Source organism: Podarcis muralis, chromosome 13 (assembly GCF_964188315.1).
Source record: "Podarcis muralis chromosome 13, rPodMur119.hap1.1, whole genome shotgun sequence".
In the NCBI taxonomy this organism is placed as follows: domain Eukaryota; kingdom Metazoa; phylum Chordata; class Lepidosauria; order Squamata; family Lacertidae; genus Podarcis; species Podarcis muralis.
Window position 1 is genome coordinate 37122197 of NC_135667.1, and position 23106 is coordinate 37145302.

General features: G+C 48.0%; 1 protein-coding gene across 3 annotated transcripts; it reads right to left on the reverse strand.

Moving 5' to 3' along the window:
• Positions 1-259: 259 nt before the first annotated feature.
• Positions 260-18500, reverse strand: RCN3 (reticulocalbin 3). Of its 3 annotated transcripts, none has more exons than XM_077917398.1 (7): positions 18369-18500; positions 14080-14321; positions 8655-8848; positions 6753-6925; positions 5252-5312; positions 4031-4230; positions 260-421 (listed from the first exon to the last, which is right to left on the reverse strand). In XM_077917398.1, exons 1-7 carry the CDS (start codon positions 18483-18485, stop codon positions 311-313), a joined length of 1098 nt encoding a protein of 365 aa, XP_077773524.1. In that variant the 5' UTR covers positions 18486-18500; the 3' UTR covers positions 260-310. The 3 variants fall into 3 exon arrangements, with proteins under 3 accessions (XP_077773524.1, XP_028558347.2, XP_077773525.1); XM_028702514.2 differs by having other exon boundaries at positions 260-1254; XM_077917399.1 differs by lacking the exon at positions 18369-18500 and adding an exon at positions 16934-16955.
• Positions 18501-23106: the final 4606 nt, after the last annotated feature.

Sequence of the window (23106 nt, forward strand, 5' to 3'; positions counted from 1 at the left end):
TCCCTGCTCCTCCACATGCAGCTGCTGGGTGACCTTGGGCCAGTCAAACCTCTCTGAAGTCTCTCAGCCCCACTCACCTCACAGAGTGTTTCTTGTGGGGGAGGAAGGGAAAGGAGAATGTTAGCCGCTTTGAGACTCCTTCGGGTAGTGATAAAGCGGGATATCAAATCCAAACTCTCTCCAAACTCTTAGTCCTACGTAGCCTTATTCTCCCTTTGGCCCTCCACCTTAAGTCTTTCCATACCACATAAAAAACAAGGAGGGGGTGGGGAATAGTTTATTAATAATCCAGAGTGTTACAGTCATGGGGTCACAGCTCTTGGTGGCCCTTCAGCGTCTTGACTGCTTCTTCATAGTCTTTGGCGCTGGCGATACTTTGCCGAAGAAACTCCACAAACTCCTCCCGCGAAAGCTTGCCATCCTAGAGAGGAAGGGGAAACAGAGAGGAGCCACAGAACCTCAAGAGAGCAGTGCTTAATCCAAGTCACAGGGTGAACTAGACATTACAACGGAGCTGCAGGAAACATGCCCGCGACTGGTTTTACATCAACAAAAAGTAGCTTGTGGGAGGAGGTTTAGTACGCACTACCAGCTGTTGGTTTTCTGCTCTCAGTTGACCCTCTTCAGGTCATCTGCACCCTCAAGAGGGTCCCAGATGAGTGTTAGAAAGGTAAAATGGGCTTGTGGGAAGCACTGTGTTTGTGTGTGTTAGAATTTTGCCCCTTAGAGAAGCAGGAGCCTATCTGAGACAGTCAGTGGGTCCCTTGAGATCCGCAAACATTGAACACAACATTAGCCCTTACAGAATAGATTGAATGCCACAATAGCCAGGGGAGGTGGGTTGAGCATAACGTTTAAGCTGCCGCCTTCTGTTCGTCCTTTGGAGTGTAAGACACAATTTTGTAGTGTAGCAAGCTTCACAGTGCTTTGTCGAGGTGGGAGTGTGCAGGCGAGCAGGAATGGAGTGTAAAAGAAAACCCACCCAGGTATGCCAGCCACCACTAGGTTTCTCAGAAAGCTTAAGCAGGCCCTCATACCAATAAATAAGAACAAAATTTCCTTCTGGAGTGTGCTTTGTCCCCCACCCCACCCCTTGGCCTTCAGTTGCGGGAGGATGCCCTAATGTACGTTCCCCTCCCACTCGGATCACAGCTCGTCATGATCCTTTGTCAAGTCTTCGCCGTAGTTGGTGGCCTGGCTCCCCACAAACATGTTCCAATTGTCCAAAATCTCTTCCTTGGTTATTTTGTCATCCTGTGATGGGGGAGGAAAGAGAGGAGGGGAGAGAGAGAGAGAGAGAGAGAGAGAGAGAGAGAGAGAGAGAGAGAGAGAGAAGGGAGGCAAGCAGAGAAGGACAGAATTACAACCCAATTAACACCCCTGGTAATTTTATTCTGAACTCCCCACCCCTAAATTGCATTTGCCTTGTTAGTTAATTACATATTAAGGGACTCGATTATTGGAATCATTCGAGTTACGGTACCTGTTCAAGATTTGAAGGAAGATGAGAGAAAACAGGAATGTCACCATCACACTTAATAGTCCCTAGCTACAGCGCACACCCCCCCCCCCCAATTCAACAACCAGGAAATACAGAAAGAACCTTGTATAGAACTTTCTACCCTTCCCTCATTTTAAGACTTACTGCAATCCTTTGTGCGTGCTTCGAGAATATGTGCAAACCTATGTGTGTAGGATTTGTTCCTAGGTTAAGTGTGTCCAGCAGGGATGGGGAACCTGCAGCCCTCCAGATGTTGCTACTCTCATCGGCCCCAGCCAGCAGTCAGGGACGATGGAATAAGGTAATCAGCATTTGCAGGGACACAGATTCCCCATCCCTTGTGTACAGGATTGCTATTTCAGGTTCTTAGATAAACTCTGGAATTTCACTACAATATGTAGAGATGGCCACCAACTTGGACAGCTGTAAAAAGGGGGCTAGTCTTACCCTCTGTGAATTCGACCTAACAATGCCCACAAGTCCTGATGGCAATATTAGAGGCAGCGTGTCTCAAATACCAGTTGTTGGGATCAAGGGCAGGAGAGCACTATTCACTCATGCCGTGCTTGGGAGACTTCCCATGGGCATCTCGCTGGCCAGTGTGTGAACATGAGCCTTCAGTCCGATCTAGAAGGGCTGCAGTCCTTTACTAACCTACCTGGTTATACACCGCACTGAACTCCATGGGACGTACGCCTGTGTAGGCATGTATTTTTCTTTGAGGAAGAGAATTGTGGAGGGTGGTCTAAGGGATGCTAATTTGGTTACTTGCAAGCTTCCCTCCTGCCTCTTTTTATAATGGACAACTTGGGAGAGGAACTTGGGCAGCTTGCCACAGCCTTGGACAAAATGTCCACTATATTGGAAGGCAGACAGATTATGCTTCCTCCTAAATCCTCAATGTTCCGATTTAACTCCTTACAAATTTAGGGCTAGATTTAATTGCCTTCCTTCTGTTGTTCTAGATGACTGTTTTGGGGTACTAATACATGTTTTGGGGTATTAACACATGCTCAATTTGTATGCAACTTTTACAGAGATAAGCGAAATAGGTTGTTTACTCCTATCCTATTAAAATAGCCAGGAAGGACTTTTGAATGGTATTTGGGCCTATATATTTGTCTGGCATGAACAACATTGCTAGATTTCTTCTTTCTGCTGCAAAGACCCATAAAGGGAATTCAGTATTTTAATTGTACCTTAGCTTGCTTCTGTCCTTAGTTCATATAAGTACCATATATTTTTAACTATATGCAGAGTTTAAAAAACCCCTTTATGGTTATCATGTGTTTTTACCAGGTCTGTGGCAGCCTGATAAAATTTGTATTGCATTTTAAGCCCAGCAGAATAGCTTGCTCCCCATCAAGAGATACTTCAACCACAAGTGCAAGAAAGCTATTTGAGATCCTGTGTTCTACTCTCCCTTGGGCAGAAGTGCAGAGGCTTTCAGCAGAGAGTACCAAAAAGGTATTTTCAAAGCATAGTTAGTCCAAATATTAATGAGCTCATTTGATGGGCAAATTGAAAATCTCCCTCCTTAGGATGAAATCCGTTTCTTGTCTGACATTGGGGAACTAGGGGGAAAAAACCCATCAAAGCAGGACTGAACACTGTTGATCTAGATTTCCTGCTCCAGAAACTGGCTTTGTTTATAGCCTTGAGCCACTTACCAAAATGGGATACTCAAACCGGAAAGCTCTCCCTTGCTAGTCAAAACTGAGCCAAACCTGTACCCATAGATAGAGTTTGACTGTGTGCTTTCTCCCCAGATCAAGCCCATTAGCTCTGACTTTCCAGAGATAAGACACACGTTCTGTGGTTGCTTAGCAACCACAGGACCCATTTTCATCTTTCGCAAACCAAGAAATACAGCCTCTGGTTTGAGGCAGAATGGCTATGACAAGCAACAGCAGGAGTTCTGGCTAGGCCAGGGTCAGGAATGGTGAGGCACCCCCTCCAAAAAAAAATAATGGTTCTCCCTTCATTTGGATGAGAAGGTATGGGGATGGCAGCTCCAGCTGTCAAGAGTCTCGCTTCTGTTTTTATGTAAGGAAGGTAACTATGGCAGGAGGGAATTTCGAGTGGGGAAAGTGCCTAGGGGAGGGGTGCTTAATCCTTTCCCTACCTGCCATTTCTCTGCTTCTGCTCATCTCCGCCAAATGGGCTCGCTCCCCTGCAGCGTTCTAAAGGTGCAGGCATATGGACAACCCAATGGGAAGCAAGCACAATTTGGAAGCAGAGAAATAGCTGGTGGGGAAAGGATTAAGCATCCCTTCTGCTGAGACTCATCCATTCTAAATTCCCACTTACAGGAAAGGAGATTTAGAATGAAAGTCACCCTATCAGTACTAGGACTTAAAAAGCTTCAGCTCATGTTACCTGCACATAGGTGTTCATCTCTCCTAATGCTTCACCCCATCCAACTCTGCCTGTAACTCACCCATCTTTCTTTTCCTTGTCTACTAAAAGCAAAACAATCCTAGTGCTTTCCCCCTCTGGTTTCCTTTCCGTGCCTGGTTCTACTCTCACCTTATCCTTGTCCGACTCGATAAGGAGGTGCTTTGACTCCACCTCGGCGTGGTCATAGTCTGTTGGCAAGATCCAGTGCCCGATCTCCTCCCGATCCATTTTGCCATCTTTGTTGAGGTCCCGGAAATCCAAGAACTGTTGACGCTCCGTCTTCACCCAGTCAGGTTCGGGCTCCCCTGTTTCAGGACTGTACATGTCGCCTGGTCAGAAGACAGAAAACAGTTTGGTGTAGTGGTTAGTGTGTTAAGACGAGGACGCGGAAGACAGCGGTTCAAATCCCAACTCTGCCAAGAATGGGTGACTTTGGGCTGGTCACAGTCTCTCATCCTACCCTCACAGGGTTATTGTGAGAATGAAATTGGGGAGGGAATGCATACCACTTTGAGATCTTTGGAGGAAAAATGGGATATCAATGGTAATAATAAGCTAAACAAACAAACAAACAAACAAATAAATAAATGTGTTATTTTTCTAAAAGACAGTTGCCACCATTATTTGGGAAGACCAAAGCAAGTGGCCTCTCTCTCAAGTCAACCAAGTCCTTGTTCAATAAGGGGCAGGGGGCAGACAACCTTTTCCCTCTCCCCACAAGAAACCTGCCCCAGAGAAAAGAAAAACTAAGTTGAGAGAGGCAAAAAGGCCGGACAATGACTTTGGACAACAATGGCACTGTTTAATAGCATATATGAAAATGGAGGACAGCCTTTCACGACTACAGGCTACACTCAGCATGATTTGGAAAGACTGACTTGATTCGTCTTAGCAAATCAGCTAAGCTACCCGTTCTACCAGATTTTGGAGGTTTTTTGTGTTGCCGTTCTTACTGAAAGGCTCCTCCAGGTGGCATTCTATTCAACACTCATCATCTTGATTTACTTGCACAATGCTTATGTGGAGGTTAGACTATGCCCTGTCTTTACTGAACATTTTGTTGTGGTTCTATGACAGTAAGCATTCCTCTCGATTTGCTTGTGGGGTGTTTACATGTATTCCCATTTATCATCTCTTCACCCTACTTTTCAATGTCATTTCCTTGTTGCTTCAAACTGCAAAATTTCTGTAGTTGTTGATTCCCTCCTGAGGAATACTGACAGTCTGGCAGCACCCTACTAAATAATAATAATTATGCTCTGTCCTACGACCAGGGCACTTTCCTAGGAGTCAAATTAGGCAGGTGAGCAAAGAAAGAAATCCTGTGCATTCACAGCCCTTCCATCTTACCAAGATATTCCTCTACTTCGACAAAGCCATCCCCATTCTTGTCGATGTCCTCAATGGTTTCCTGCAGGGGAGAAAGGAAAGCAGCTTACACCAGTGTGGTGGATCGTGATAAAAGGAGATACATCTTCCTCCCCACACAGACCTGTGCATGGAGGACACCAGAGCCCTGCCAAACTCAAGAAATAACAGCAACCATTGCAAGAGGCGATTTGTAATTATTGCTGCTGTTTGGTATGGGACGTCCGCAGCAACGTGGGAAGGTCCTGAAAAGTGAATGGGGTGGAGTTGGGGAGTACTAAATGGCTTCTTGCTATGCAGAATAGAGATCATTCTTGTCACTTGCTCCATCCAGTTCAGTATTGCTTGCTCTGACTGGCAGGGTTTCAGATGGGGTTCTTTCCCAGGCTCGCCTCGAGATGGCAGAGAGATTGGACTTGGGACCTTCTGCCAAAGTGCTCTGCCACTGAGCCACAGCTGCTTTCCACCTGCTTTAGCAGCTCACCTAGAAGGACGTTGTGGAAGTGGTGGGATAAAGTAAAGGTAAAGGGACCCCTGACCATTAGGTCCAGTCATGACGGACTCTGGGTTTGCGGCACTCATCTTGCTTTATTGGCCGAGGGAGCCGGCGTACAGCTTCCGGGTCATGTGGCCAGTGTGACTAAGCTGCTTCTGGTGAACCAGAGCAGCGCACGGAAACGCCGTTTACCTTCCCGCCAGAGGGGTACCTATTTATCTACTTGCACTTTGACATGCTTTCGAATTGCTAGGTTGGCAGGAGCAGGGACCGAGCAACGGGAGCTCACCCCGCTGCAGGGATTCGAACCGCCGACCTTCTGATCAGCAAGTCCTAGCCTCTGTGGTTTAACCCACAGCACCACCAGCGTCCCAGTGGTGGGGTAGCTTCCCCCCCAAAAGTAATGGCCAGTTGTGGAGAGGAAAAAAGAGGTTTTGGACTGGGTGCAGGGAAACAAAGAGCAACACAAAATGGCTGCCATCTAGGCCTGTGCAGAGCTTGTCCGAGGCCCGGGGCAGGAGTCCCTGGTCGACTGGGACGCGTGAGGTGTTCTTGGCATGGCAGTGATAAGTCCGGTAGACCCCCCCTGGCAGGAACCTGCCAGCTGGCTAATTCCTCTGAAAGCCACAAGGGAAGAGTCAATTCAGGGCCATAGCTGTCAACCTTCCCTTTTTCCCCAGGAAATTCCCTTATTCTGTTTCCCGCTGCTTCCCCAGATTGTTAGATATCCCATAGACTGTCCCCGGGACAGGTGAGGCTGCTGATCCCTTATTTTCAAATCTGAAAGTTGACAGCTATGTTCAGGGCCCTGTAGTTTGTTAACGGTTTATGTGAATTGTAACTCTGTGAGGGTTAAACTACAATGCCCAGAATTCTTTAAAGGGGGAAATGCATTTTGAATGTGCTTTATAAAAGCATAGTGCGTGTGCAACCCTGGTCTACCAGAGCCTTCTCCTCCCACCAAGCGTTCACCATCTCCAGCCTCACCGTCACCACAATGTCCTTCATGTAGTCGAACGCTTCGGGGTGGAGGAAGGCCGTGAACTCCTCCCTCGTTGCGGTCATGTCCCCATCCTTGTCAGCTGCCTTGAACCGCCGCTCATCCCGGGCTAGCATCTTCCGGTAGGAGTGTTTGTCATCCAGATCACCAAACTCCTCTCCTAATGGCATCAAAGACAAGAAGTATACGTGAAGCCCAAGGGTGCCTTGTCACACACAGGCATTCCCAATGTGTGGGGTGGGGGTGGAGAGCAAGGGCTTGCATCACTGGTTCTCCCCCTGTTGGGAGTATAGCACCTGCAGCAGGGAGCTATTTCTGCTCCCTGCACGATCTAGAACCCTGACTTTGCAGGGTTCTAAATCACAGTGGGATTTTACACGACTAGGTGACAGTCCTTTCTGCAGATGTTCAGCTTTCCCCATATGCACCTGCCAGGACCCTGTTAGCATTTCACTCCTCCGTTGCTGGATGTGTGATTGTTATATCACATGTCTGTGTTTACTTTCTAGGCTTGGGAAGTGTGAGAACGGAAGCTAGTCTTATCTCTTCCGTTCTACTGTACTTTTGTACTTACTTACTTACTTTCTCTCTCTCTTGGAGAAGAGGAGAGACGCCACGATTGCTTTGTGCTGTATATACTGCTTAATAAATACTCAGAATGCACACACCAAAATTCTGCTAAACTCTGCTGATAAGAGTGTGCACATAGTCTTCAAGATATGTGTCGCTGGTGTGCACTGGGACTGATGATTTATAAGTGTCCTGGGGTTGCGCTTCATCAGGAAGACGCCAGAGAGGTTTGTCTCATCCCAGGGGCTGCATGTGACCCCCTGGCATGTTTCAACAGACCCAAGATCATCATCTGAGGCCGTTCTCAAGGGCAGCCCAGAGGGTGACAACAATAGAACAAGCCTTCTCTGTGGTAGCCCCTTGTTTAATGGAATGCTCTCTCTAGGAAGGCCTGCCTGGCACCAACATTCCATTGTTTCAGCAAAGCCCCCCCCCCCCAATAGCTGGGCAACACCAATGATACGACTGTGTTGTTAAATTATTATTTTTTTAATAATGCTGATGGTTAATGGAACCAATGTAGCCATCTCACAACCAGCCGTCAGCCCGTGAGTCCTCTGTGCATTTCTGGGAGATGAAACTGGCTTCTCACAGCCAGCCAGCTTGCTTCCTCAGAGCTGGCACTAGGAGGTCACAAAACTGCCAGAAGCAGAGACAGGCCAATGTTTTGCCCTCCCTCGGCAGCAAGCCAACCTTGGGAGCCCTGGCCAGCTACAACTAGGTTGCTAGCAACAAGTGATGGAGAGCAAGCAGATTAGCTTGAGCACTTGTCCTTGTGCCCATCAGCCAATTTCGCTGGAAACTTATTGGCGTAAACAGATCAGAGAGCATTTGGAGCCTGTTATTCCCCAGATAACTGGACATTTAAGACAGAGCCAAGCTAAAATCCCTCAGAAGGCCTTCCCCCAACACCAGAGAGGATTTCTGAGATTTCCCTTTTTTTCTGCTTGTCCTCTTAGAAAGAGGAACTTTCTTCAAATATCCTCCACAATTTTGGTGGGGGGTGGGTGCATTCCCCTCTCCCAATGTTCCAGGATGATGTTGGGGGGAAAGCATGAACCAGCATTTTACCATCCACTCCAGTTCCTTAAATAATGTAGACGTATTTTGGCCTAGGGACTGGCTGCTCCACAACACTACTCGGACACAAGATGCTTTTTATATATGCTGCAATGCCAGCCATTCCCTCCTGCTAAACAGCTCTTCCACCTCACTCCAGAGTTGAACTAGAACCTGCCGAAATCTCCCAGGCAGCCTACATCTGCTACACACCCTTCCCACTCTCCTGTGCGTACACACAACACTTCCTCCGCCCACACCTTCATAGAAGCCATAAGTGGCGTTCTTGAACTCAGTCCAGGTGATGTGGCCATCACTATTCTTGTCATAGTCCTTCCAGTTCTTGTTCACGTTCTCGTAAATGTAGCGGTTTTGAGTGTGCTTGATCCATTCCTTCAGCTCAGGCTGAGTCACAAAACCGTCCCCATCCCGGTCGATTCGATCCACGATCTTTCTGCAGAGGGAAGGTTCAAGAACAAAGAGGCTTAGAGAACAGGGAAATGGCCAAGATATGTCCGTAATACGAATATGAGAAAGGCCTTGCTAGATCACTCCAAAGGCCCAACTAACCTGGTCAAGCCTCCTGTTCTCTCAGTTGGTCACCCAGATGCCTTTGAGAAGTTCCAAAACAGGAACTGAACACAATGGAGCTGTCCGTATTTGTGAGTTCCAATAGCTAGTATTCAGAGGACCCCTGGATGGTTAAGTCCAGTCAAAGGCGACTATGGGGTTGCGGTGCTCATCTCGCTTTCAGGCAGAGGGAGCCGGCGTTTGTCCACAGACAGCTTTCCGGGTCATGTGGCCAATATGACTAAACAGCTTCTGGCACAATGGAACACTGTGACAGAAACCAGAGCGCATGGAAACGCCGTTTACCTTCCTGCCACAGTGATACCTATTTATCTACTTGCACTGGCATGCTTTCAAACTGCTAGGTTGGCAGGAGCTGGGACAGAGCAACGGGAGCTCACCCCGTCATGGGGATTTGAATGCCCAACCTTCTGATCAGTAAGCCCAAGAGGCTCAGTTTAGACCGCAGCGCCACCCGCATCTGGCATCACCCCCAGCCTTTAAAGATCTGCATTCACTCAGCTTCCATTTTCCAGAGGCAGACCGACCATGTAGCTTCTGCCACGTTCCCAATACACAAAGTAAAAGTTGTTCTCTGACTCGGACAGCTGCCCACCCTGCCTTCCTGCCTCTGCCACCTTGTTTCCTTCCTCCTCTCACCCCTATGCATTTTTTGGGGTTATGGGCAACTCCTGTGATTGGTCAGAGCCAGTTGCCAATCTGAAGCAACCGGGGCCAAAAGCTCTTAAAAATGGAACATTGCCAACATTCTGTCATCCTTTCTTGTCCTTTACCTGCCCCCTGATCACCCAAGATGCTGCATTACTTGCGAGGAGGATCCTTGTTTGGTGTGAATGTAAAGCTCCTAGATTTAGCTAGTTTTCTAAAAGTGTTTATATTTTTTCATGCACTGCTTTCTTTTCCTTTACTGTCCTCTTTATTTATTTAAACCCTTAAAATAAAGTTTAAACTTTATTTAAAAGCTCCTAAAATGGCCTGTTATGGTTCAGCTGCCCACAAGACACTGGGTTCTATCCAATCTCAGGCTGCTTACATACCACGCATTTAAAGTGCATGGATTCTCCCAAAGAATCCTGGGAAGTGTAGTTTAATTAAGGGTGCTGGGGGGTCTAGTTCTGTGAGGGGTAAACTACAATTACCAGGATTCTATGGAGGCTTTTAATGGATGGTGTGTACCAGCCTCCATCATACTCACAGTGATGGGAATGTGATATAGATATAGACGACAGGCTCTTATATGAGTTGGATTCTATCATCTTACTGTGAGTACTTATGTTTATGACCTCACAATTTATCTATTTATTTATTTAAGTGAATGGGCATGAAAAACTTCAATGCTTTAACTTCAGTGGGTCTTCTGTGAGTAGAACTTGACTGAATGCAACCCTTTCCCCCCTCTCTCCACTGTTCCAGCATCTCTTTGGTCCTATGCGATTTCTCTTTGGGTCTAAGAAGAGTGGACGAAAGCAAGCACTCTGTTCACTGGGGGCGGGCAGGTATGTGTTTGATGCTCCCTCACCTCAATAACTCATATTCATCACTTGTAGGCCTTGAGAATGGTCCTTGCATCAAAGTCAGAGGGAGGAGAAGAGCTGGTGGCAGCAAACCTCAGCTCAGAGAGGAAGGAGCTAGTACATTTCCTGGCAGTGAACTCCACAGTTTAGCTAAGCACTGTGTGGAGAAGTACCTCCTTTTGTCTGTCCCCAATCTTCCTACATTCAACTTCATTAGATGGTCCCTGGCTCTAGTACAGTGGTCCTCGGGTTACATATGCTTCAGGTTACAGATTCCGCTAACCCAGAAATAGTGCTTCAGGTTAAGAACTTTGCTTCAGGATGAGAACAGAAATCGTGCTCTGGCGGCGCAGCAGCAGCAGGAGGCCCCATTAGCTAAAATGGTGCTTCAGGTTAAGAACAGTTTCAGGTTAAGTACGGACCTCTGGAAAGAATTAAGTACTTAACCCGGGGTAGCACTGTATTATAACAGAGGGAGAAAAACTCCCCCCCCCCCAAATCCAGTTTCTCCATTCCTTAAGATATCCACTCCTTAAGATACACAGTATTCTCCTCAGGGGTGCAGGTATAAAGGGGCATCTGCTTGCAGGTTGGCACTAATGGGAATTAAATCCCTCATTATCTTCGCAACCAACCTGTGAGAGTTACTTGTCCCAGGCCACGCAGGGCGCTTCATATTCAAGAGACACGAAGGAGACTTCAACCCAATGGAATTTTTTATTACACTTACAGCCCACACTCCTTCCAAGGAGCTCAAGGCAAGGGACATGGTTCTCCCCTCTCATTTATTTTTTTAACTCACCTCAATCCTCTGAGGTACATTAGGCTGAGAGGAAGTGACTGGTTCAAGGACAGCCAAGAAGCATCCTAACTGAGGGATGTCCTCAGTTGTAACTTAACACCTTAACCAATCACCACATTGGATTTGAGGGCATTTATTTATTTATCATTATCATCATCATTCATTACTTTATACCTTGCACCTTCCTTCAAAGGAGCCCATAACTAGAACCCACAATCAATGGTAATCCGAACTCAAGTCTTCCCAGACCAAGAGATCCTAAGGGTTTCAGAAAGTCCTGAGGTAAACTGGAATTTTAGCAGGGGTTCCTCAATTTAAAAAGCCAGTAATGGTGAACACGCTTCCTTGGAAACTAGGGTATCCACGGTTACCAACCTTACCTTGCGCACACACACATGTGCATGGAGGTGTTTCACAGAACATCCTCTTAATTCACACAGGGCAAGTGATGAGGCTCAAAAAGTCAGCCCAGGTCCCTGTACGAACCAAATATGTGGCCTTCTAGAATTCACAGCAGTTCCTGTGGCAGACATGTTGGGAGTGCTTTAGCACAGGAAAGGCCTGGCTTGAGGCAGGTCGTTTGAAAGCTACAGCTCTCTTCACTATGCCACACTGACTCTCCCCGTTCCAGGCAGAACGCCTCACTGCCCAGTCAGTTTTCTGCTCCGCTGGGCAGAAAACCTGATGCCTTAAGGAAACTAGTTTGAAATGGTTGGGAGGTCTCATCTCTAAAATTAAGTTTTGGGCCTCTCTGGAAGTACACCAAAGACTGGCTTAGTGGGAACACACAATCCCTCTTTGTGCATCCAGATGAACGCATGTGGGCATGAAATGGGGGGACGGGACAAGCAGGTGCACACGCCCTACTCCACCCTGGACATTGGGGGCACAGACTGCCCACACCCCAAACTTTCCTGCATTGATCAGGAAGGTCTAAAGCAGGAGTCAGCAAACTTTTTCAGCAGGGGGCCGGCCCACTGTCCCTCAGACCTTGTGGGGGGCCAGACTATACAGTGGTACCTCGGGTTAAGTACTTAATTCGTTCCAGAGATCCATTCTTAACCTGAAACTGTTCTTAACCTGAGGTACTACTTTAGCTAATGGGGCCTCCTGCTGCCGCCGCGCCGCTGGAGCATGATTTCTGTTCTTATCCTGAAGCAAAGTTCTTAACCTGAAGCACTATTTCTGGGTTAGCGGAGTCTGTAACCTGAAGCGTATGCAACCTGAGGTACCACTGTATTTTGAAAAAAGAAAAAAAGAGAACCAATTCCTATACCCCACATATAACCCAGTGATGCGTTTTAAATAAAAGCACACATTCTACTCATGTAAAAACACCAGGCAGGCCCCACAAATAACCCAGAGATGCATTTTAAATAAAAGGACACATTCTACTCATGTAAAAACACGCTGATTCCCGGACTGCCCGCGGGCCGGATTTAGAAGGCGATTGGGCCGGATTTGGCCCCCGGGCCTTAGTTTGCCTACCCATGGTCTAAAGGGGCTTCTAAGCATGTTGAGCAGAAGACGCTTAGATACCCATTTAGACCTTCCCTCTTAACACGGAGCAGGTAGGACCATGTGTTCCCACCCCTGAACACTTTATGCCCATTTACACATTTGAGGAATGTGTGACAGGGCTTCTGCAGCACTCTTTCGTGTGTGTTTGGCCAATAATAAAAAAGAGTAACACGGTGAAAGCAAGTGCTGTCTCTGGTCAACGCTATGAAATTTAAGGCACTGGGCACTTGTCAAATCGCTGTGTTTTGCATAATGTATTGTCTCAACGTAATGGGGTGTTTGTGTTATGCTATTAAACAGGAGTGGGGAACCTGCGGCCTTTGAGATGTTGCTGGACTGTAACTCCCCTCAGCCCTGACCACGGGCCGAGCTGGAGTTCAACATCTGGAAAGGGTCAAAAGTTAATCGCCATATCAACAATGCGCTGGAAGCCATAGTGGCAGGCAAGTGGCAATACTCAGGTGCTCCAAAACTGCCTGTGAATGACATTGGGAAGACCCACATTCTGTATCAAGAACACTTGGATTATGCAGCCTGTCTAAATCAGCCTTCCCCAACTGATATGTTTTGGACTATAACTCCCATCATTCCTGACCTTTGGCTGGGGCTGATGGGAGTTGGAGTACCAGGTTGTGGAAAGCTGACCTAAATCAATGCTAGTTAAAGTTGCTTAAAGGGACCCCTGACCATTAGGGACCAACTCTGGGGTTGCGGCACTCATCTCGCTTTATTGGCCGAGGGAGCCGGCGTTTGTCTGCAGACAGCTTCTGGGTCATGTGGCCAGCATGACTAAGCCGCTTCTGGCGAACCAGAGCAGCACACGGAAACGCAGTTTACCTTCCCGCTGGAGTGGTACCTATTTATCTATGTGCACTTTGACATGCTTTCGAACTGCTAGGTTGGCAGGAGCTGGGACCGAGCAACGGGAGCTCACCCCGTCACGGGGATTCGAACCGCCAACCTTCTGATCGGCATGTCCTAGGCTCTGTGGTTTAACCCACAGCGTCACCTGCGTCCCAGTTAAGGTTGCTTACTGTGCAAAATTTATTCTAGTTTCACTAGCTTGTGAAGATGGGCAATGTACTATGCAAGGCACTAAAGCCTTACCCATAGAACATGGGGAATGGTACTCATGTGTTCCCTCCCCAACTTAACCCATGAGATGCCATCAACCACACACATCTCTAGAAGCTTGCTTCTCCTCCCTCAGCTCCTCAAGATGCAAAATTCTTCACCCAACAGCAGAGTTCCAATTACCCAAGCCGCTGCTTGCTCTCTTCAGGAGTCAACTGGTCAAACGTTTTGGCATCTTCCTTGCCCAGAAAGGCTTCGTGATCATACTGGAAATCTTGGTTGTCATCGTGAGGGTGGTCGCTCAAGTCTTGGTCATGGTGGACGCGGTCCTTTTTGTCGGGGGGAGGCTTGGCCAAGACCCACGTGAGACACACAGTCAACAGGCAGGAGGAAAACAGCATCTTCTGCCAAGCCATTGTACACAACTTGGGAACAAGGAAGAAAGGTCAGTAAAGAAAGAAAACACACACGGTGCATATATAAATCATGAGCCAGCCAGCTTTGCTCCAAATGGGTCTCCATTCCACACTGCTTCCAAGAAAGGAAGGTGACAAGGGAATATTAGTTGCCATCTGTTGGCTTTTGGGATCCCATGTGCCCCCCCCCCCCAGGTTTCACTAGCCTTTACCAGGCGCCAAGCCTTTAGTCTAGCAAGCCCTGTCCTGTGGAACTCCTTGCCAATAGAAGTTCGGCAGGAGGGCCTCTGCTCATTTTCAGGTGCCTTCTAAAAACTGTGCTACTCTGGACTTTCAAATCTGAGCTTCTTTCACATCCAGCTTTTACTGATGTGTTTCTTTATTTTCACTGCAATACTGTACTGTATTTTTTGGCTGGTATACTGCCTTGTGATATTTCATAGAATCAAAGTTGGAAAAGGACCCTGAGGATCTTCCTAGTCCAACCCCCCACTCCCCGGCAATGCGGGAGCACCACACTCTAACAGAGCTATCCAGCAATATTTTCATATGAAAGTGCAGCCTGGAAATATTCAAATACAACCTAAAAAAAAAGTCAGCCTCCCTGCTTATCCTCTTATTTACACACACACACACAAAAATCTGTTCCGCAATACTTGAATCCTTCTTCCCAGAGTCTCCCCACTACTTTCATTGCCATTTACACTCTGATACAATCCTGCCTGAGATATCTTTGCTCCTTAGCTTCACCCCCCTCCAACATCCAAAGGTCTTCTGCTCCCTCAAAAGGCTCTGTCCCTCCTCCTTCACTGCCCCAGATACTTTGAACTGCCTTCGAGTACACCTGTCCGGGAGCCACCTCTCTTATTTCATTCAAACGCCCTCTCAAAATCCACTCCCACCACAAAGCCTTTGGCGCACACCCCTGGTTCCCATGCCCTGCTACAACTCAGCCCATAACTAAGTCTAAGCATGTGCAACTGAAGCAACCTACATATTGCTTCCCTGTTTACCCCTTTCTCCGTCATCTGCCCTGTGTCAATTTTAGCTTGTAAGCTCCTGTGGGCAGGGACCTGTCCTCTTATACTCTGTAAAGTGCAGTATAACTGACGGTGGAGAAAGAATGCTATTCCACTTCCTCGCATGCCAGGAAGTCCCATTGCCTACATTTCAAAATAATCTGACCTAGTTCAGTTGATTTGGAACGTGGTGCTAATAACGCCAAGGTTGCAGGTTCAATCCCCACATGGGACAGCTGCATATTCCTGCAGGAGGTTGAACTAAGATGATCCTCAGGGTTTCTTCCAGCTCTCCAATTCTATGATTCTCAATACTTGCTACATGCTTCATCCCACTACACTCCTTTTAAACAAGTATTTATTTATTACAGTTTCTTCCTATTATCATCATCAATCTTTATTACAGTCCAGAGACCCAACAAATCATTACAAAGCAATACACAGTTCATACAGCCTACCTCCAGGTTAAACAAGCATTTTGTTCAGAATATAGGGATCATTGGTTCTTGCGACCACGGATAAAAACTTTGCCACTGCTAATGTTCTAGCATTTGTCCGGTCTTCCAATAGGAACCTGACATAGTGAGCCTCTGATTTTCCTGGGAAAGGTACCAGCAAGGGTAGTATCAGTTCAGCCCTGGCTTGCTCATATTTTGCACAGTGAAACAAAATATGTTTTATGGAATCGATGTCTTGAGCACACGGGCAAAGTCTGCCCTGGTAGGGAACTCTTCCTATTATTTATATAAGCATTTAAATATTGCCCTCTCAGAAACGCAGCAATATAATTAAAAACAAAACAAAAGCATTAAAAGCAGGACAAAACAATTACTAAAATGACTGGCTACTTGAGAAGATATAAACAAATGCATAAGTCTGTTAGCGGGGGCGGTGCGGGCGGTGGAGTTTTCAAGAGGCAGCTGAAAGTCAAATGTGAGGATGTCTATGGGATCTCTACTGGAAGAGTCTACATGGGGGCAGCAAACATCACAGACTTCTCAATATTTTCCCAAAGAGCTCAGTACCACATGCATGGTTCTTTACCAGAACAAGCACCCCGGTTTCATCACCGCAATGCCCAGTGAGGTAGGATGGGCTGAATAAGAATGATAGGCGTAAGCTCATCCAGTGTTGAGTTTTGAACTTGGTTCTCCCCAGTCTCAGTCCAACACTCTAACCACTAGATTCAGGTAGGTAGCCGTGTTGGTCTGGCGCAGTCGAAATAAAAAATTAAAAAATAGTCCAGTAGCACCTTAGAGACCAACTAAGTTTGTTCTAGGTATAAGCACTTCTTCAGCTGAAGAAGTGTGCATGCACACAAAAGTTTCTATACTTAGAACAAACTTAGTTGGTCTCTAAGGTGCTACTGGACTATTTTAAAATTTTGATTCTAACCATTGTTTCACGAACACCATAGATAAGATGCCCTCAAGCTCATCAATTGTTCCCACTCTTCCACACGAAAGAAACAAGGAGTTTCCACCTTCTTTGATTCCGTTTCACCCAGCCATGCACGCAAGTTTCTCTTTTGGAGAGCGTTGGGAGTTTTGACCCACAAAGAGAACCCAGGAGTCCCGGTTTGTAATCTGTTCTCCTACATACATTTTAACCCAGAACACCACTGGATCTCTTGAGCTCTAAGGACCTGGAGTGAGAGATGAAGTTCTGAAACAAGGACTGCGCCTGCTATTTCGAGGGCAAACTAAAAAAAGGAGAAGAACAAATTCAGTAATCCCAGCAGCATAGGGGAACTAGGCCAGTTCCCAACTGTGCTGCCCAAAATACAGAATGTTCAATTCCTGGAGGCATCTGAATTAAAGCTGTCCCCACTTTGCTGGGAACAAAGCTTATTGAGGATGAAAGTGACAGCAGAATCAGAACAACACATTACTCCCTGGGCTGCGGTACAAAGAAGACACATCCGATGCCAAATTATTTAAACCACTAGGAAAAGGCAACTTTGGGGCTCGAAACAAGCTGTGCACCACTCCACTCCTCCATCGCCCAACTACTGCTCTTCCCTAACCCACACTTGCAGACTACCGCGCCACTGTGAAATGTGCAAAACTAAAACCGAGCCCTTCCAGATATACAAAGCAACCTGCCTCAGAAGGGAAGCAGAGCTAACATGCCAAAGATAGAGAAAAGGTAAACACAAGGGACTTTCTCGTCCAACACTGCAAAGACTTTGGAAGCCACAAGTTTAAACAAAGACAGTGTCTCAGAATAAGCTGACACTGGTAACTACACTCCACACTGAAGAAAGGAAGGGAAGCATGTCTAACCCCAGGACAAAAGGGGGGGGGGATTGGCATCTCACATCAGGAAACGGGCCGGATGGAGAAGCGGGCTCTACGGCAGGGGTAGCCAACGTGGTCATCCCTGACTATAGGCCATGCTCACTGTTGGGAGTTGCGAGACCAACAAACTCCCCGAAGGCACCACGTGAGATGTCCGTGGCATAAAGGATGCGGGTCTGAAACAAACTTCTGGGACAATACAGCCCCCCTACGCCGCCCCCAAAGAGTGCCTTAGCAGTGCCCTCTACTTTTGCCCAACCTCAAGCACCAATTCTGACCCAAGAGCGGCAACAACCCAAGGCGCAGCGCAGCCACGCTGCTCTTTTCCGAGGGACACAAGGGGCTAGTTGTGGGGCAGGCGGGGGGTGGGGGAAATGGAAATCACAATTCCTTCCGTTCACCGCGGCATCGCGGTAGTCTGCAAGCTCAGCACCTATCAGGATGCCCCGACTAATTGAATCCGCCGGGCATTGCGCGCTGCAAAAAAGGAAAATGCACAATCCGTGCATTATAATGCCCGCGTGTCTCCAACAAGAGCCCTCCCTCCCACGCGTTTTTCGCTCCCTATTAAAGATCCCCCCTTCCTCAGGGTCTCCAGCAGGCCCCTTCCCCTCTCCTAAGTCGAGGCGCCCACCTCTCCTCCGCGCCTCTGAGCCTCCCTTGCATGCAACCCCGCACCCCCCAGCCCCAGCATGCAAACCTCTTGCAAGCGCGCCTCTCCCCCTCGCCCAGCTCACCAGTAGCGGCAGCCCGCGCGATGGATGCTCCCTCTGCAAGTGCCGCCCCGTCTCATCTTCAGCCCGGCTGGTGTCTCCCCGCCCCGCCCTCCTGCCCGCCAGGGCGACGCCCCTCATCCCCGCAGAGCCCAATCGGAGGCCGCCGTCGGCCCAGGGGCGTGGCCGAGGGGCTCCGGGACTGGCCGGCCGGCGCCACGTTGACACAAAGTTCCATTCTTCCCACAGTTCCCCCCCCTTCCTCCGCCCCCTCCCCCAAGTTACAGCAAGGCAGGGCGGGCTCTGGGATCCTCTGGGCACCCCCTCTTCTTGTCGACCAACGGCAGAAAGACACCTACCCCTGCCGCCACCCCCAGGGCTGCTCCAGCCTCAATAATCCGCCGCCGCCCTTTAATCCCACTCCCCCCCCCCTAATTTGGCAATCGCTCCGGGGTTTCAGTAGGTACGAAATGTGGGCCTGGGGCGTATAAAAGGGCAGCGTGGACGGGGGGGGGGGGGGGAGGTGCAGGCAGCCTTAAGCACAGCGACCTTGCAAACCCCATTGAACGCAATCATGGAAAATCACAGGGCTGTAGAGTTGGAGGCGCTCCCCAGGGTCATCTAGTCCAATGCAGGAATCTCAAATCAGTTTTGGCTTTCCCCCGGTTGGGTGGGGCTTAGAGATACTCAGGAGCCCGTTAACTTTCAGCTCCCATCCCTAGATGCCTCCCTTTCACCTCTCAGGAAGTTTTGCTGCCTGAGGCAAAGGACAAGATAAAATAAAAGTAAGCACACATACATCAACCTGATCTGCACACATTGAAACTGATCCGCTTGGCATTTTAACCTTACTTTGACGCTGGCACAGGGAGCTGCCTGAGTCAGTCCATTGGTCTGTCTAAGCACAGTGATGTCTACTCGTGACTTGCAGCAACTCTCTAGGGCAGGGTTCAGCAAACTATTTCAGCAGGGGGCCGGTCTACTGCCCTCAGACCTTGTGGGGGGCCAGACTATATTTTGGATAGAGAAAAAATTAACGAATTCCTATGCCCCACAAATTACCCAGAGATGCATTTTAAATAAAAGCACACATTCTACTCATGTAAAAACACCAGGCAGGCCCCACAAATAACCCAGAGATGCATTTTAAATAAAAGGACACATTCTACTCATGTAAAAACACACTGATTCCCAGACCATCCGTGGGCTGGATTTAGAAGCGACTGGGCCGGATCTGGCCCCCGGGCCTTAGTTTGCCTACCCATGCTCTAGGGCAGGGGTGTCAAACTCAAATTCATCGGGGGCCGCATCAGCAGTTTGGTCACCCTCAAAGGGCCGGTTGTATCTGTAGGACTATGTGTAAAGTGGAGGTTTCCTGTGTAGAACGGCCGGCGCCGCTAGAGGGCAGACATTCTCTGGCTTGTAGGCTGCCGCGCATGCACCGAAGAGGCGGCTTTCTTGTGTCAAAAAAAAAAAAGTGAGAATAAAAGGTGAAGGCCGCCGGTGGCTACACGGGCCACATGACGAGGTCTGGCGGGCCGGATTCGGCCCGCGGACCTTGTGTTTGACACCCGTGCTCTAGGGGATCAGTTTCAGAGTTTCTTTTTCCTAACCCTGTCCAGAGATACCAGGGTTGAACCTGGGACCTTCTGCATGCAAGGCAGAGGCTTTACCGCTGAGCTAGAGGCTTAGAGGGAACAGGGCGGGGGTTACCACCTGTCCCCCCCAGCATCCAGCAACCACCCAACACTTTGCTCTCCTTCATAGTAAGGATCAAGTCCTTGCCATCAGAAGCCGAAGGAAGGAAGAGAGGTTTGATCTGAATAGGTTTAGGTGGTGCTTAAGTCTGCATAGAATAAGTCCGATATTTCTGTAGGATTTACCCGCTGCCTTGTGGGACATCTTCGGGAGGCAAAACAGCTAAGGATTAAACCCTACACAAATCCAGAGTGGAGTCCCTAAGACGGTTGGATGGTGCTTTGTAAACCCCCCTCCTGCAGCCAAGCTGGTGCTAAATGTATTGCTCTGCTTTCCTTTGGACCACATCAGCAAGGCTGGGGGGGGGGGTCTTGTTGTCTGGGCAGCCCAGGACCTCCACACACACTGCCCAGTAGTGCGCCCCCGAGAGATCAGTGCTGTGAATGCATCAAAAGCAACGCAGGAGGCAGCAGTTATGAGTTGCCAGTCTCTGCAGCCACAGCAGGTGCTGTGATTCTCCAGTGGCTTGACTTCAACCCTGGAGGCGCACTATTGTCTCTCGAAACGGATGCCAACTCTCAAGGATTTTTGAAGTGTAGTGGGTTGAATGTGACAAGACTCAAGTCGGTTGCTAGTTCCTTAGGGATGTAGGAATCATTTTTATGGCTTGTCAGATCCCTGGTCTGTCTACCTCAGAACCGTCCATCTACACTGGCTAGCAAAGGCTCTGCAGGGCTTCAGGCAGAGGTTTCCCCCAGCCCTGCTCGGAAGTGCCCATGTAACATAACTGCTCCATAGATATTGTTATACAATTCCATTCACCATATAGATGGGTTTATGAAGCATTTCTTTATCCTGCTGTGCTGAAGAAGAATTCTACGAAACAGTGGGCACTACGTCTGTTTGCGGACCACTTCGGCAGCGTTGGACGTCATAAAACAAAGCTTTATGGCTTGTTTTCATCAGATGAGAATCTGACCCATTGCTTCTTTCAGAGACTTGCATAGTCTACAAAGACTTTCAGAGACTTATAAGACTTATGTTGATTTGGTTCTGTTTTCAAGAGAATCCATCAAGAGTGCACATTTTGTGACTTTCAGAGATTTATGAGATTCTGTTTATTTGGTTTTTCATATTGTTCAATGTTCCGTATACATTATATAAAGAGTTTATATTGATATTGCATTGTTGTACTTGGTCATCGTGTTGCCTTGGATATTACTGATAATTGTTTGCAACACAGGGGTTTACCTGTAATTGTTTGGTTACTTAAGGTAAGGCAAGGCAGGAGGCCCCAGCAGCCACAGGTGGGAAGCTTCTTTCTTTTTTGGGAAGCGGGTTTGTTGCGCAAGACCTCCCAATCCACTGTACTTGTGCAACCCAAGTTTGCCATCGTGTGAAACAGCAACAGCTTAGGAAGTGTCCTGACTCTGTCCCTCCCAACCCCACTTCTCCCTTCCATATGTACAGATGAGTTTTGGAAAGCAACACTGATTCCAAAATGTGTGCGGGCAGCCATTTTGCTTCCCAAACCGTGGGACTGCATCTTCCTGCCCTCCAAAAGTGTACTGATTTCTCTTCTGCCTTACATCTTGTCTGCAAATGCTCATCCATATCCACCATTCTGGATACGTGGAGAACGATACTCCACAAAGGTAGTAGAAAAGCACATCATATCATTATGGGATGGTGGCCATTGGGGAGGTTTTACTGAAGAACTGGGTCAGAGAAGGAAGATCAGAAAGAGTTTTGTTTTGTTTCTAAAGGCACCCTTTAGAAAGATTGATTTTTTGGACTGGAAAGGACCTGAGCTAGCTAGAGGGGAACAGAGGAAAATGGCATTGCGCTTCCATCAGCTTATATTTAAACAAGGGATGAGGGAGCCCAGGCCCTGGTGCCAATTCTGCACCTCCACGCCTCTCTACTTGACCTTCAGGACTCGACACGATCAGCACCCTTTCCTCTGGCACACATCCTTTTCCTGAGAGGTGCCCCTCACCAGCCGTGTAAGGGTGTGTGTAGAAACTAGGTTACTTGTATACAGAGGCAAAATTTTCATTTGCTGCCTTGTCGCTTTCTCTTCTGTGCCCCCACCCACACCACTGGCATGCTGCCCCCAGAAGGCTTAACATAATACAACGCGGCCCATGGGTTGGTTTGAGCTTATCTAGAGATAGCTGTGGGCAGGATTCCTGCATTGCAGGGGGTTGGTCTAGATGGCCCCTGGGGGTCCCTTCCAACTCTACAGTTCTATGAAAAAGATTCCCCCCCCCCACGCTGCTGATTGAAACAAATGGATATACAGTGGTACCTCAGGTTATAGACACTTCAGGTTACATACGCTTCAGGTTACAGGCTCCACTAACCCAAAAATAGTACCTCGGGTTAAGAACTTTGCTTCAGGATGAGAACAGAAATCGTGCAGCGGCGGCGGGAGGCCCCATTAGCTAAAGTGGTACCTCAGGTTAAGAACAGTTTCAGGTTAAGAACGGACCTCCAGAACGAATGAAGTTCTTAATCAAGGTACCACTGTACCTTTCTCCAAAGTACCCTGCTATTTCTGAGTGAGAAACAACAATGAAGGTGTAGCCTTCAAGCTACACAGGGTGTATGCATATGTAGCAAGTAGTGGGTGCTAATGGTTTGTGAGCAGAAGGTATTTAAAGCAGCAGAAATGCCAATATCCGGAAAAAATGAGTGGGAGGGGGGACGTTACAACCTCACAGGACGCTTTGTAATTCACCTTAAGGTGGGCATTCCTGGAACAAGGAACTTCAAAGAGAACCTGCACCTGTGAAGCTGCTGATTTCACAATTCACCAAGAGGTTTAATGCTCTGTCCTGTGGCTCGAATTAGGGTAAAAAAACCCAGCAAATGCAAATTAGCTGACCAATGCCAGGATCTTTGCATTATCAACTCCAACCCGTTTGTGTGGGGTTTCTGTGAACAGCCACTTTAACATAATTATTCATGGCTGCTTTTCTGCGTTTCATTCCTTTGCTGATCTCACTGTTCTCAGTCCCACCGTGCCCCAGCAACCTTGCATATATCAGCCTGCAATTAA

Coding starts and splice junctions, on each gene's coding strand:
- RCN3 (XM_077917398.1), bottom strand. CDS start 18,485: ATGAGGGGCGTCGCCCTGGCGGGCAGGAGGGCGGGGCGGGGAGACACC. Junction 8,849..14,079: donor GAGAGCAAGCAGCGGCTTGG/GTAATTGGAACT, acceptor TTCCCTCTGCAG/AAAGATCGTGGATCGAATCG. Junction 422..4,030: donor TCGAGTCGGACAAGGATAAG/GTGAGAGTAGAA, acceptor CTTCCTCTCTAG/GATGGCAAGCTTTCGCGGGA.